We start from the raw sequence: 15,649 nt of genomic DNA, 5'->3' as shown, positions 1-15,649 counted from the left end.
CGCTCTGATAAAAGCACTTTCCTCGGCTTCACCCCTGCAGTAACGTTGCGCTCAGAACCACCGATGTATTCATGATTGCACTGCTGTTCCTATATTGCTTTTTCTTATTATTACCTACAGCCACTGTGCTTAGTTCTGTTTCTCTCTTCTTCGTCTACCCAGCCTTGCCTGTGGTCCGATTTGTGTCTCCGTGTGCATGTTTTGATTGTGTCTCGGTAACACACGGCGTTCGGTGCCGCTGCAGATGTTCCACCTGTTGTTTTGCTCAAGTTAAAAGCTCTAAGCGGCACGCCGATGCATTCTGAACACCATTTCTTCCCTGCCAGCTGCGTCACCGTGTGTGTCTGTGCTGTTTTCCGACGTGCTTTTACGCCGCGTGATGAATTACTTTCATCCCGGTGGAGCACAATGATCAGTAAAAGGCCGGTCACGCCCGTCTGCATTGTCTCCGACGTTGTGCATTTGAATGTAATGACATACTTTATGAATTGTTTACATCTTTTAAGGTCACGCCATCGTTTTAATCCGGCGCAGACGCGGCACAGCGCCGCTTCACTGTGCCCGCCCCCTCATCCTGTGGTGAAATCTATTATGACTGTAATTGACTGGAGAAAATAATAAGGGAGTAATCACGGCCTCTAATGTGCTCTGCAAGTTGTTGTGATCCCACTTTAATATGCTTAATCAACAAACGAGGCTTGTTGTCGTGCACGCGCCGCGGCTCGGATTCCCCCCGCGAGTCTGAGCCGTGATTGTTCTGGGCACCGGGACGCGGCCGCCGCGGTGACATCCGCCCGCAGCCATCACACTTAAACGAACACCAATCGCATTACACGGGCGAAACCATCTGAGGCAGAAATCTGTGGACAAGGTGTCGGCTCGCAAATCGGTCGATGCGGTGGATTCAGAAAAGCATGTCATGAGGCTTTTTACTGCTCCTTTACTACCTCGCTGATTTCTGTGCAGAGTTTTATCAACATTTATTGATTTGATCCCCGGCATCAGGCTGGGATTAAATCAAAGAGTACATATGGTGCGGCTCAGAAATGAAGTCTTTAGGCCCCCCCCCCCCCACACACACACACCATGTTGCTCTGCAGTAATAGCAGAGGAGTTTAAAGAAGTGCATTTCTCCAAAATTGATGTCTTTTCCCCCCCCCCGGATTCAAACGATTGAGGAAATCAGGTTTATTGTACCTTCACAATGTCTTCATTTGAGGACTTGCACTGCACAGAGGCGGAGACGTCAGTGACCGCGCCGTTCATCTCTATGGAGACCATTTTCACAGGGATGGCCACGGTGCGTCCGGTCAGAATGGCCGTGTTGATAATCTCTGTGTCCTATGGGGAGAGAGAGAGAGAGAGAGAGAGAGGAAACACAAGAATCAGTTATAGATCATCCTTGCATCATGTGGTCCTTATGTCCACATTGCTGCTTTCTCTGTGTTTTATCACCTGCCAATTTCATTTAATTTAATTAACTGTGTTCAATTGTTAGAATAACTGCTGTGTAAACCGCACACTCTCCTACACCAAAGTCCATAGAACTATTTGTCGTTATAAATATGTCAAAAGCTGCTTAATTACTGCTGAAAATCTTTGTGTTTAATAGTTGATTTATTCATGAGATACCTGTAGCAAAACTGAAATATTATTCAATTTCACAGAGCAAATGTGCTTAATATGAAATATAGAAGTAAACATTGTCAATACCAAAAGGGTTTCAAGCTGTGATGAAAACAACAACTTTTAGGCCTCAAACAATTCTGATGCATGATGCACAAACGAGGTCGACAGAGCGAAAGCGCAGGAATGCAAACAGCCAATTAAAAACACACACCAGGCCTCCAGCTGAAGTGCAAATTAATAATTTCTGTGGTTCTTTTATTTTTGCAGCTCACGTCGGCTCCAGCGGGGGGAACAAGTTGCCTCATTTGTGGTGAACGAGATGCACGAGAGACACTTAAACCATGCAAATTACCTGAAATCAAAAAACCCAGGTATATTTAAATCTCGGCACCACAATCACGTTGAGCATAAAGTGACTTTCCTCCCACTCTCTCATTTTCCACTGAGCTGCATGATCCTTTATTTATAGGGATGAACAATATTACACAAGGCATCTTCTGTGTGTGTGTGTGTGTGTGTGACAGAAGGTTAATAAAGAAACGCAGCCGCTTCTGAAGTGCCCTTAGGCCTGATACTGAACCTCACCTCCAAGTATCCTGCAATAAATTATGTTTTAGTTGTGCAAAGAGGATGACAAAAAAAAAAAAAACAAGACTTAAAGCAGCACGTGTAGGAACACGTACAAGTCCATTATCAGCGTCTGAATCCCCCGCACTCGTTGAGTACCAACTTGATTAAAATCAGGCATCGTGAACCACTGCTACTATCAGATATACCTATGTTCATCGACCTCTGCTCAGGCTCTGGCCTGATCAATACAATAAGGCCGCACAGCTGTATAATCAATAACATAATTGGCAATCCCTCCCCTCCGTAGCGGCACCTATAGCAAATTTAAAATTGATCTTTTTGCACAAGCTCTTTGAAACCGTTCTATGTTCCAATTTCATGATCATCATGAGACGTTCTTGGTTCTTGGGGCAACCGACTAACAACCGTAATATAAGGAGAATCCCAACTTTATCCGTCGCCACGTTGGCGTTCGCAGATGCCGCGTGCCGTCAATCACACCGGTGTTCACATTCTCCTCTAAATGGGAACATAATTTACAAAATTGACTTAATGGCCTATTGAAAAAGAGCTGAAACTAGTGATTGACACCATTAAGTCCTTAGTTAATAGCCCCCTGGTGGCTACTTCATCCACTTTCATCCACTAGGGGGTTCCCACACCTCGGTTGACATCAATTTCAAGGACTTTCATTGTTCTGCATGGAATCAGAAACAGTCGATGCCGTCATAACAAACAAGGGAGACCTAGATATCAACTTCACAAAATTCAAGCACTTTCAATGACCCATTTAGGGCGACTTTCAAGGATTTCAAGGACTTGTGGGAAAAAGGTGGCAATAAAAATGTCCCGGTTTTGGTTTAGATTAGACACAAGAAGCACCTGTTGAGGTCACCAATTCCAACCGTTTTCTTTTTCCAGTGTAGTTAAGATGATTTTCCTCATTACATGTCGCAGGCTTAAATTAGACGAGACTCATGTTCTCATCAAGGCGTCAAAACCTATAAAAACACATGGCCACGGGCACTGACGACCTAATGCTTGGCAGACGTCTCGCTCATTAGAGACTCAAATACTTGAGACCTATTTGTTCTTTGTGCAGATTGTTTACATCAGAGCATGGATACTAGACTGGAGCACGTCGGGTTGGAGCCAGATTCAGACAAAAAATCCATAAAACTATTGTCGGGCTTTGGTCGGATTCAGTCACATCAACTGGCGTTAATTTCAAGTTCTTTTAGCAACATTTTAGTAAAATTGGGTAAATTAAAATAATGTTTTTTTATTGCTTTATTGCAAATACAGTGTAAACCTTTAATACTTTGACGTATAGCGATTAAAAACAAGGGATAACACGTGAATAATCATTTTCCTTTCACTACAACTCAAAATAAACCACAATGGTTGAATTATCCACACGTTTCAGCAGCAACAAGAGTTAATTTAGAAGAATTGATTGTTGTAAATAGTGAGTCTGAAATTGTATTATTCATATTATTGTGATATTTCATATGTGTGTTACTTCCTCCTGGATGAAACAATAACCATAAATAAAGGCTAACAACCAGGTGTTTCAATATTCTCTTGGACTCGGTGGGGTTTGGACAGAAAAAGATGGCCCAAATTTGGCAAAGTGTCACATTCAAACTCCTTCCCTTCCTCTGTGAATAAAGTACAAATTCAACATTTAAGTAACCTCGCAACCTTCTTTCTGTGAAACCAGGTATAAATCATTAGTGAACCAGCGGAATTAGAATCGATTGCATAACCAAGATGTTTTTGTTTGATTTTCCACACTGAATCTGTATTTAATATACAACGCAGCGGTTTAGCCACTTCTCTCTCATCTCAGTCTATGCTTCGACGCTCAGGTGGTAAGAACAACAGCTTTGTTTTGTTTTTTTGTTTCACTTGTAATATTATTTGCTTTCTTTTTCTTTTTTTAAATTGACAGAACAAAGCCAATTTACAGGAAGCAAAGCACAGCAGACCTCTGTGGATAATTGACTGGGCTCTGGGGTGAAATCCTAATTGAAAGTCATCATCCCAAAGCTCTCCTTGCTGTTTTGGCATCTGGTAAGTATTACACTGCAAGAGACACTTCACAATTAAATGTGCACTGCTCTGGGAGCACTAATTATGCTTATACCTGAATTCAGCCTGGCACAAAAATCTGTCATGACTGTGCACGGCCATCCTTTCTGTTTAATTACTGAAGCAGCGGAACCGTTACTAGAATTTGATGGTAATACAAAGAAAAAGAAAAAACAAATGGGTATTCAAACTAGAATAAATTGCTTTATTTCAGCGACACTGAAAGTAACACAAACTTGATGGAAATTTTATCGAGGGCCGTTAAAATGTGTCGTTCAATAAAATCTACCCCTGCTTAAGTGTATGCTACACTAAGAATATGTTTGCCATTTTATCTTGACTTGGTTTGTGTCTCTTACTCTCCCACACCAAAGTCCATAGAGAAAATCAGCGTTTTTAGCCTGCGGGAACTCAGGAGCTGCTGGTCTGCTGCTGTCTCGTTTGGTAAGTGTGTGTCATGGAGGTGAATCCAAATGAAGGATTTCAAACACTAAAATCCCTTAATAATTAATTTCAACTTAGTCATAGAGGCAGAAGTGGATCAACAACTACTGTGTGCTGTGATGTAGAATCGCTGATTTTCTCTATGGGCTTTGGTGCAGAGAGTGATCGGATCAGAACGCATCACAGACACAGGTCAGTGTTTTTGCTAGAGGGTTCAAATCTGTTTGATCGTACTCCTGGCAGCCATGACATCACTGATAGCAGGTTTCTCAACACAGGGGGCGCTGTAGGGCTGTCGTTCCTTATTCCAATGTTTACCAGTCCAAACTTTACTATAGCGCTGCAGTTCTGCACCGACATTTCAGTTGCGCTTTAACACTAAAGACATCATGTTTGTATTATGGAGACACAACCACCTCACTCCTGTTCATAAGAGCAGTTTCTGCTGTCAGTGAGTTCATGTCACCAGCGGAAAAGTGCTGGTCCAGTTACATCTCCCACGACACTAAAAATGACAGTAAGTCGGAGGATGTGTTACTTTTTCTTTCGCACCTCAAGGACTTCATCCACTGACCTGATATATTCCTTGTTTTTTGCAGACGTTGTTTGTGAACAGCCTTGGAGACACACTGAAGACACTGCGGTCGTGTTTAACTACAAATCGCTCTGTTGCAGAGTATGAAAACATCCCTTTTATTCCTCAGTGCTGTGTTCACTTTGTGTGACAGGAGGCAGTGAAGTATCACCTGCTTCAACACCGAAAACAAAACACTTAGAGCCTTCACGCCATTTATTGCCGTTATAAATCATAATCAATACCTAATTCTTGCCGCAGTCCAATGGCATTCAGAGAGTTTAAATATTGACTAAATTTCTAAAAACAACAACAGCGATTAAGGCTTCATCCACACTGAGGTTTTCAGTTTTCAGTTGCATCCATACCCTTAAGGTGCACGTGGACGTGCCTGTAAACAGGAAGCCGATTTTTCTTGCCTTTGGTTGTTCGATTACTTTCACTTCCAGACTAAAAACACCAGCCTGGAGTTTTCAATTGAAAACAAACGACTCGAGACACTTTCAAACTTGGTTTTTGAGGTGAACTGTGACTATTTAACAAGTGATGCTTGATATCAAGGATTCCCACGATGATAAAAACTTTCTGAAATGTTGAAAAGCTGTGATCAAATACAATTACTTTAATCTCAAACAAATATAGCCAAGTCCTTTTCCGATGTCCTTGAAATAATTCACTGTCTGCGAAAGACACGACCAATCCTCTTGTACAGTTTCCTTTGTAGGAGTAAAGCTGGGGTCGCCGAGATATTTTTGGTGTTATGAATAATTCACATTTAAGTGAAGTGAGAGAAAGAAGCCTCTCGACTCTGTTTCTGGCTTTGAAGAAATTTGGGTTCATGTCAGAAGAAATTGAGCAATCACAGGGCAGAGAGAGAGAGAGGGAGAGAGGGGGTGGGGGCGCGTCCTATTGGCTGTTCGTTCGACGCAGAAACACTCCCCCCTAGTGAACCCAATGGTGGGCCTCAGGCATGCATTTCAAAATCTTTAAACGTGCCAAATAATTTGAAACATCCACCAAGTATTTAAATAAGTCTGATGAAATGTGTCCAACTTTGTTGCATTGGGTTGGGTTTTCGCAGAAGGATGGGGTCTCGCTCACAGATAAGGTAAGCTCAGTCATCCGGGAGAGGGACTCGGAGTAGAGCTGCTGCTACTTTGTATGGAAAGGAGCCAGTTGAGGTGGTTTGGGCATCTGGTGAGGTTGCCAATGTGGCACCTCCCTCAGGAGGTGTTCCTGACTGGCCTGCGAGCTCCTGGGGATCCACCAGTCAGAGTTGGACGACGTGGCCAGGGAAGTCTGAGGCTGAAACCCCCACGACCCAAAATGGTTGATGCTGGGTGGATGTATGGAATGATTTTGATTACAATTAAGACTTTGATTATTTCTGATCATTTACTGGTAACAGAGACAAAGTATTTACCATCTACTTGATGCTAAAATCTGAGTGTGAGCCACAAGGGTTTTAATTAATTTTCCTGGACCTCAGACTTGTTTTTGGGAAGCTCTTCTTTCATAAAAATGTTGCTATTCACGCATCGGGAAAAACAGCTTATGCTGAAAAGCTAACTAAAGATAAATGGGCATCAGAGATTGAGGGATTGTCTGGGATCGTCATAAAACGGTGACTGTGCGTGGTGAAACAGGCTCGGAACACAGAGCTGTGATCCCCAAACATTAGTGTTTTAACAAACTTAAAAAAAATCCACTATTTCCCCCCACAAATGTGCTGACAACAGCTTTACCACAACTCCTCTGCTTTGCCACTGCAGCCAAAGAAGCAATAAAACCCACACAGCAACTGTGGGTGCAGAGGTGGCAGGCGGCCACAAAACTAAAAAAAGCAACAAAGGTTGTTTTTTTTGTTTGTTTTTTTCTGCTACAACTTGCTCCAGGATGTAAATTTAACACGGGCAGAAGAATCTAATTTTGCAGTGCAGCTGAACACATCTGGGTACAAATGCACGCTGATCCCAAATGTCAAGGAGAGCCAGACATAAAATGAACCTTATGCTACAACAGATGTGCAGTACACAGAGTCATAACTGCAGCTCCAGTATATTTAATGGAGCTTCAGGTGCAGAACAGTAGTAATTATGCAAATATATAACAGATAACCAAGACTTTTTATTCCGATAGAGCAGCGACCCTCTTACCTGGAGATATATGTGGGTTCGTCTGGGTTTTATTAGCATGTACGTATGTATTTTATGATAAAGCGCTGCCTCAGTCAAGCCCTTTCTCATTCTGCAACAGCCAAACATCTACTCCCACACGCCACCTGCATCCAGCCTATTACATGATTTACCATGCACGGTAAATTTTAATGAACAGATATATAGACTTCTTCTTTCTGGTTTAAAAATCTCTGGGTTTCAAATGAGCAAAGCATGACCACAAGAGACGGAGTAAGAAGGCGAGGTGTAGCCGGAAGGTACTCTGCGCCTCTTTGCTTGATTCATTTCCCTTTGTTCCCATAATCTGTTTACTACCCTCACTAATTGCCACCTTTCACGAGGCAAGGAGAGGAGCCCAGATTAAATGAGTAATAGACACTTAAGTGTTCTGGGATTGGTTGACTTTCTTAATAATCAGCAAATCACTGCAAAGACAGAGAGAGCGAGCGATAGAGAGAGAGAGACAGAAGTGATGATTTAATTTATTTGTGAAGTCAATATATCTGTCTGTGTTACTTCCCTGCCTCTTTATTGCAGATATTTAAAGCTACCGTTTTAGTGTAGATACAGATGTCTGTCTGTCTGTCTGTCTGTCTATCTATCTATCTATCTATCTATCTATCTATCTATCTGTCTATCTATCTATCTTGTATCTATCTATCTATCTGTCTGTCTGTCTGTCTATCTATCTATCTATCCCGTATCTATCTATCTATCTATCTATCTATCTATCTATCTATCTATCTATCTATCTATCCCATATCTATCTATCCCATATCTATATCACATATCTATCTATCCCATATCTATCTATCTTGTATCTATCTATCTTGTATCTATCTGTCTGTCTGTCTGTCTGTCTATCTATCTATCTATCTATCTATCTATCCCATATCTATATCCCATATCTATCTATCTATCTATCTATCTATCTATCTATCTATCTATCTATCTATCTATCTATCTGTCTATCTATCTATCTTGTATCTATCTATCTATCTGTCTGTCTGTCTGTCTATCTATCTATCTATCCCGTATCTATCTATCTATCTATCTATCTATCCCATATCTATCTATCCCATATCTATATCACATATCTATCTATCCCATATCTATCTATCTTGTATCTATCTGTCTGTCTGTCTGTCTGTCTATCTATCTATCTATCTATCTATCTATCTATCTATCTATCCCATATCTATATCCCGTATCTATCTATCTATCTATCTATCTATCTATCTATCTATCTATCTATCTATCTATCTATCTGTCTATCTATCTATCTATCCCATATCTATATCCCATATCTATCTATCTATCTATCTATCTATCTATCTATCTATCTATCTATCTATCTATCTATCTATCTGTCTATCTATCTATCTATCCCATATCTATATCCCATATCTATCTATCTATCTATCTATCTATCTATCTATCTATCTATCTATCTATCCCATATCTATCTATCCCATATCTATATCCCATATCTATCTATCCCATATCTATCTATCTATCTATCTATCCCATATCTATATCCCATATCTATCTATCTATCTATCTATCTATCTATCTATCTATCTATCTATCTATCTATCCCATATCTATATCCCATATCTATCTATCTATCTATCTATCTATCTATCTATCTATCTATTGTCTTTACACTTGAAGCTTTGCAGTGCAGGCAGTTGCTATCACACATAAGTTAAGTTAAGTTAAGTTAAGTTTGCATGCCCTCTGATCAGTTCAAGTTCTCCTCCAGACCACTTGACGCTCCATGTTTAATATGGAACTATTCATTAAAAACACCACAAATATGTTGCCCACGCCTGCTTCAAAGGTCGCGTGACTCTGGCAAACGACTGCATGTGAGAACACAGCAGTCGGAGAGACTCAGCCGTGAGGGAGAGGCAGGCTGGACGTGACTCGCACGGCGATCCACTTTGATGAATTCACTTTTTATTTGTTGTTTGCTCTGAGAATGACAGCTTTAAAACCAGCCCCAAACCTGTCTCGTCTGAGTTTCACCCTACAGTACAATAATCCTCTCATTAACAGATGGCGTACGTACGGAAACAAATAAACGAATACTACGTCTATAAAAGACAATCTCACATTGACCTTGTCTGCCAGACATTTCTCAGCTCTCCCGCTTTCACTGTCACAGTCGAGAGAGAGTCTCAAGTTCCTAAAGGAAAAAAACCAGGTGTAACTTTCTTCTGTGGGTACTTCCACTTCTTAGCCAGACAAAGGACAGTGTCATATTTCACAGTGAAGAATGCTCATATGAGATCAAACACACCGTTGGATTCTTCAGTATAATATGTCATTATTCTTTTTGACAGCTCAGCGAGACAGATTACCTTACATTCTGAAAAATGTTAAGCAGAAAAAAAAAGGACCTTGGAAACAAGATACTAACAGAGAACGTCTTGTTTTAAAGCTATTTTTCGATGTTTTGGGTGTTTGAGTGCATTCTACAAAGCTGTCACATATGTTCAGAGGATAAAAAAAAACAATAATGTCTCCACTCACCATGGCCAAAGGGATGATGGCCTGAATGTCCCGCTGCACGACTGTCAACTCCGTCACCACCTTCTCAGAGTCGGGGGTCGGGCTCTGGCCCTTGTAGTCGATGTTCCAGTTGATCCTCCTCGTCACCGAGAGGCTGGTGAAGTTCTCCATCTCGAAGTCCAGCTGCATCACCTCCACGTTGCCCAGCACGTCCCTGCAGGACCACGTTCACACACACACACACACACGAGGCAACATTAAAACACTTCAGAGGCACAGTGAGAAATTCTGGTGACACATTCATTTCTGGTAATGAGCTCGTTGACAGCGTGGTTTTCAATTATTAAATGCTCCATTTAGCGGGCTGTCAACATTCTGCTGCGCGGTTTTATTTTTAAAGTTTTCCTTAAATTTCCCTTGAGGTGAAAGCAAAAAAGAAATGTGCCAAATGCATGAAGCAAGAGTAGACACTTGTTGTGAAGTGTATTTTCTACTTTTCTTGCACATCTCAAGGTGTGTGTTTGTGCCAAATAATTCATCTGCTAATACCTGACACTTTACTCTGGTGTAATTAATAATCGGTGCTATATTTAGACACGTTTCTCAAAGGAAAAGCCAGACTCTATGGTAGATCTGATCATAACAGTGTTTTTACAAAATACACTCATCTGTCATCTGGATGGATGGATGGATAGATACCTTTGTGAGGCATTAACGTGATATTACAGGTTTATGGATCGAATTGGATTCTTTTTCTGACATCAGATCCAGATCCATCACTATGGGACTGAAAATCACACCAACTCCTGCTCCCTAATTTTGAGCCTCTGTTGGTCCTTAATATTTCATATTCACCGCAGCTCACAAAAGTTATCAGACACATTGATTTCATTCAGTCAACTGTGGTGTGTACGCAGCTCCATCAGTCTGATGTCAGGCTTCCTGACAGATACAAGGCGGTTAACACGGCCTGTCGGATCTTAAAGGTCACAGTTTACCGTCGACAGCGTCATGACTCACAAGTGCAACACTGACCTCAATTCTTTTAGTTTATTTCATCTCCCTCCATACTCAACACAACACTCTATCATCAACGTAAGAGCTGTAAGGAGACAAATTATCAGACGAGTGGTTTTGATTAATATAATTATGTTGTCCAGCCATTATTATAAGTGATTTTGGTCTATGCTTTTCTTGATTAAATATAATCAAGACCCACATTGCGCTCATTGCCCCATTTAGGAACTAATGAGCCAGAAATTTCCCTCGGGAGGTGGTGGAGACCAAAGTTGAGCCACAAGGAGAATGGAATGACATTCTTCTGGTGGACAGAAATATGACATTGAAATTGGTACAAATATTTTTTTCATGATGTTTTCTTAAGTGGGTCCTGTCTTTTGTCAAGTCAAATCTATTTCCATTTCAATATTAAAGTCGGTCGCAAGAAGTTTTAGGTTTGGAAATGGCTGCATTTAACAACAACATAATGGTCGACCAAAATGGTTTACAAGACACCTACGCATGCATAGAGGTACAGGAAACAGCAACAAAGGAACTATGAACTGTGTTAGAGGAACTTTGAACTGTGTTGGAGGAACTTTGAACTGTGTTAGAGGAACTCTGAACTGTGCTGAAGGAACTTTGAACTGTGTTGGAGGAACTTTGAACTGTGTTAGAGGAACTTTGAACTGTGCTAAAGGAACTTTGAACTGCACTGGAGGAACTTTGAACTGTGTTAGAGGAACATTGAACTGTGTTGGAGGAACTTTGAACTGTGTTGGAGGAACTTTGAACTGCATTGAGTAACTTTGAACTGCACTGGAGGAACTTTGAACTGTGTTGGAGGAACTTTGAACTGTACTAAAGGAACTTTGAACTGCACTGGAGGAACTTTGAACTGTGTTGGAGGAACTTTGAACTGTACTGAAGGAACTTTGAACTGTGTTAGAGGAACGTTGAACTTTGTTGGAGGAACTTTGAACTGCATTGAGGAACTTTGAACTGCACTGGAGGAACTTTGAACTGTGTTGGAGGAACTTTGAACTGTACTGAAGGAACTTTGAACTGTCTTAGAGGAACGTTGAACTTTGTTGGAGGAACTTTGAACTGTACTGAAGGAACTTTGAACTGCATTGAGGAACTTTGAACTGCACTGGAGGAACTTTGAACTGTGTTGGAGGAACTTTGAACTGTACTAAAGGAACTTTGAACTGCACTGGAGGAACTTTGAACTGTGTTGGAGGAACTTTGAACTGTACTGAAGGAACTTTGAACTGTGTTAGAGGAACGTTGAACTTTGTTGGAGGAACTTTGAACTGCATTGAGGAACTTTGAACTGCACTGGAGGAACTTGGAACTGTGTTGGAGGAACTTTGAACTGTACTGAAGGAACTTTGAACTGTCTTAGAGGAACGTTGAACTTTGTTGGAGGAACTTTGAACTGTACTGAAGGAACTTTGAACTGCATTGAGGAACTTTGAACTGCACTGGAGGAACTTTGAACTTTGTTGGAGGAACTTTGAACTGTACTGAAGGAACTTTGAACTGTGTCGGAGGAACTTTGAACTGTGTCGGAGGAACTTTGAACTGCATTGAGGAACTTTGAACTGCACTGGCGGAACTTTGAACTGTGTTGGAGGAACTTTGAACTGTGCTGAAGGAACTTTGAAATGTGTTGGAGGAACTTTGAACTGCATTGGAGGAACTTTGAACTAGGCTGAAGGAACTTTGAACTGCATTGGAGGAACTTTGAACTGTGCTGAAGGAACTTTGAACTGTGTTGGAGGAACTCTGAACTGTGTTGGAGGAACTTTGAACTACATTGAGGAACTTTGAACTGCATTGAGTAACTTTGAACTGTGTTGGAGGAACTTTGAACTGTGCTGGAGGAACTTTGAACTGCATTGGAGGAACTTTGAACTGTGCTGAAGGAACTTTGAACTGCATTGGAGGAACTTTGAACTGTGCTGAAGGAACTATGCACTGTTTTGGAGGAACTCTGAACTTTGTTGGAGGAAATTTGAACTGCATTGAGGAACTTTGAACTGTGTTAGAGGAACATTGAACTGTGTTGGAGGAACTTTGAACTGTGTTGGAGGAACTTTGAACTGCCGAAATTATAAGAATACGAAAAAGAAGAAGAAGGACTTTGAAATGTGAAGAACCATGTAGAAGAAAAGAATGAGGATCTGTGTTAATTAACTTTGAACTGTGATTACGGACTTCAAAAATGTGACTGTAATAATAAAGTAAATTCAAAGGCCAGAGGACAGACTTGAATTTCCAAATGTGTTTTGAGGGATCCAGTGGAGGTCTGTTCCACAGACCAAGGCCTGCAAATGAAACTGCATCTTCAGCCCATGTGAAGGCATGTGAAGACAACCATCAATAAAGGACTGACAATCACAGTGTCATTTTCTTAAAAAGCAATAAATATAACAAAAATAAATTGGATTTAACAAATTAAATTAACAACAAACTGGTTTCTCTAACTTTCACTCTGGAGCAAAAATTGATATTTAATGATGAAAAACTTCTCACAGTGATTATCAAAGTTGTCTCTTTTGAACAAGTTTCTGGTTTCTAAAAAGAGCACAGACTGTTTCTCCCTGAATAATTCACTGGTACATTACTGCAAAAAAACTAAAGCTGATGTGACAATGGATGTGTTTATTACAAATATATTTAACCACGGATGCCTGGGGCTGTTTTTTTTTTTTTTTAAAGTGACGCGGAGTGACAGTTCTCTAATGGCGCCGCTGCTTGCATTGATGGAGTTATCGAGAGTCATGAATTAATCAGTGATTTGTCTCTGAATGAAAACAGTGAGTAGGTCTTGTCAATAAACAATCACTGCTCTTTAATCTCTCTGGCCGGCGCCGGGTTCTTTTTCTAGCCTTCAAGGCTTGGAGCGCAGAGTGTGTGTAAAGTGAAAGGAGATTGCAAGTTTCATTCAGCCTCTCACTTTCAAAACAAGCGTAATTGCGGTGGCTGCAGATTTGCCTCCGACCGATCGATAACTTCAGTAACCTGATTGTTCAGACGAGCCGCGGACATGTTGACCACTCACGACGTCAGAGGCAAGCATCTCCGTTTCACCCAGTGACATAAATGCAATAAAAACCTTATTTTTTAGGGATGAAAATTGTGCTTTTTGGAGCTTGTAATCCTCAGGTACGAGCTCAACGAGAAACCGTCTCACTGGCGGCGAAGGGGCAAATTAAATCTCTCCCCACACGTGACGAGAATCGTGTGGAGAGCGAGGCACTCGCTGCCTGTCCTTCACAAAAGCAGAGACCCGTCCCCCACCATCTTAGTTCCGAGAGGCTTTTAATGAAAGCTGGATCAAACTCTCGCCGCGTCGCCCCTTCGCCCACAAAAGGTTCCTCTCGAGGAACAGAGTGATGAGATCTGCACCTATTTGTCTCGACATCACTCACTGAAAACAAACAACCTCCCCGTCTGCCTGTGACACACTCAAGCTGACATCAATACGGTCCCCGCTGGAGTGTCAGCTCGATACGGCGTCCGCTGCACAGGAGGGAAGGGGAAAATTATGGTCACAATGAACCCATTTCTTTTACACGGTTACATAGTTGCTGTTTTTTTTTTTATATGTATATAAGTGAGGGGTAAATTATAAAAACAGTGAGCACAAAAAAATGACATTTTGCCTCCTCGTTTCACGCAGTGAGCCACAGTCACGATTGCCATTCAACACATTTTTTGACATTTTAATCAAAAGAACAGATTTTAGGGAAATATCACATCACTGGCTGTCGACAGACGCCCTCGGAATCCTGATTTATCTATATCCGCTTAAGGGTTTTATTTGATCTCTTTGCATTGCCTTTATGTACATTGCGACTGCAAAGGATTTACATCAGCCACTTGAGGATCATGATATGACTTTATGATATGGCTGAAATAACAAGAATCAGGTTTTTTTTCTTTATACTGCTCTGGAAGAGACAATGTGTCTCTGTGTGTTTCCTGTGGGCATCTCGATGGGATTAGAGTGGATTAGAGCTTGACATTTCATCAAAAATATTTAATTATGTATTATGTGTTACCTAATAAATGTCACTTGAGTCCAGTTCATTAAAATAAAGCTGAGCAATTACTCTTCAAGGAATTTGCTTCTTTTTGCTACTCTGTTATCCCTTGTTTTTTTTGTTTTTTTTAAATTGTGGTTATATGAGGCTGCTACTTAAGCTACTTAACAACAAAGCTTACCAAATAAAATCAGTTTGAGTCTAAGATATCTATGAAACCATTAGACATCGTTTGTTGGACTGGAAACAGAGGTTTGTTAGATGCTCACTGTCCTGCACCAAAGTCCATTGAGAAAATCACCATATTTAGCTTGTGGGTGCACAGGAGCTGCTGGTCCACTGCTGACTCATTTCATGTGTTTGTGTCGCTTTGGTAAATCCAAAGAAAAAGATTCAAACACAGACGTCACTGAATAACACATTTGGACCTCATGATGGAGGCAGCAGTGACTCACCAACTCCTGCATCGCTGTGATGTAAAAACCATGGTTTTCTGGATGGTGTTTGGTGCACGGAGGGATTTAAGTTGATGACAAGACAATGATGCAAATGATCATATAATTAGTAATGTATTAATATAATATAGGATT

General features: G+C 41.0%; 1 protein-coding gene across 4 annotated transcripts in view; it reads right to left on the bottom strand.

The window, feature by feature from the left end:
- Positions 1-15,649, bottom strand: part of tmem132e (transmembrane protein 132E) — a 373,228-nt gene that overhangs the window by 48,346 nt on the left and 309,233 nt on the right. For all 4 annotated transcript variants that reach the window (XM_058626897.1, XM_058626899.1, XM_058626896.1 and 1 more), the window contains 2 exons: positions 10,027-10,219; positions 1,198-1,341 (listed from right to left, as the gene is read on the bottom strand). In XM_058626897.1, coding sequence (XP_058482880.1) covers positions 1,198-1,341; positions 10,027-10,219 — 337 coding nt within the window. The remainder of the gene's footprint in view (positions 1-1,197; positions 1,342-10,026; positions 10,220-15,649) is intronic.

This window comes from Solea solea, chromosome 4, assembly GCF_958295425.1.
Source record: "Solea solea chromosome 4, fSolSol10.1, whole genome shotgun sequence".
In the NCBI taxonomy this organism is placed as follows: domain Eukaryota; kingdom Metazoa; phylum Chordata; class Actinopteri; order Pleuronectiformes; family Soleidae; genus Solea; species Solea solea.
This window is presented reverse-complemented; position numbering and strand designations above follow the sequence as displayed.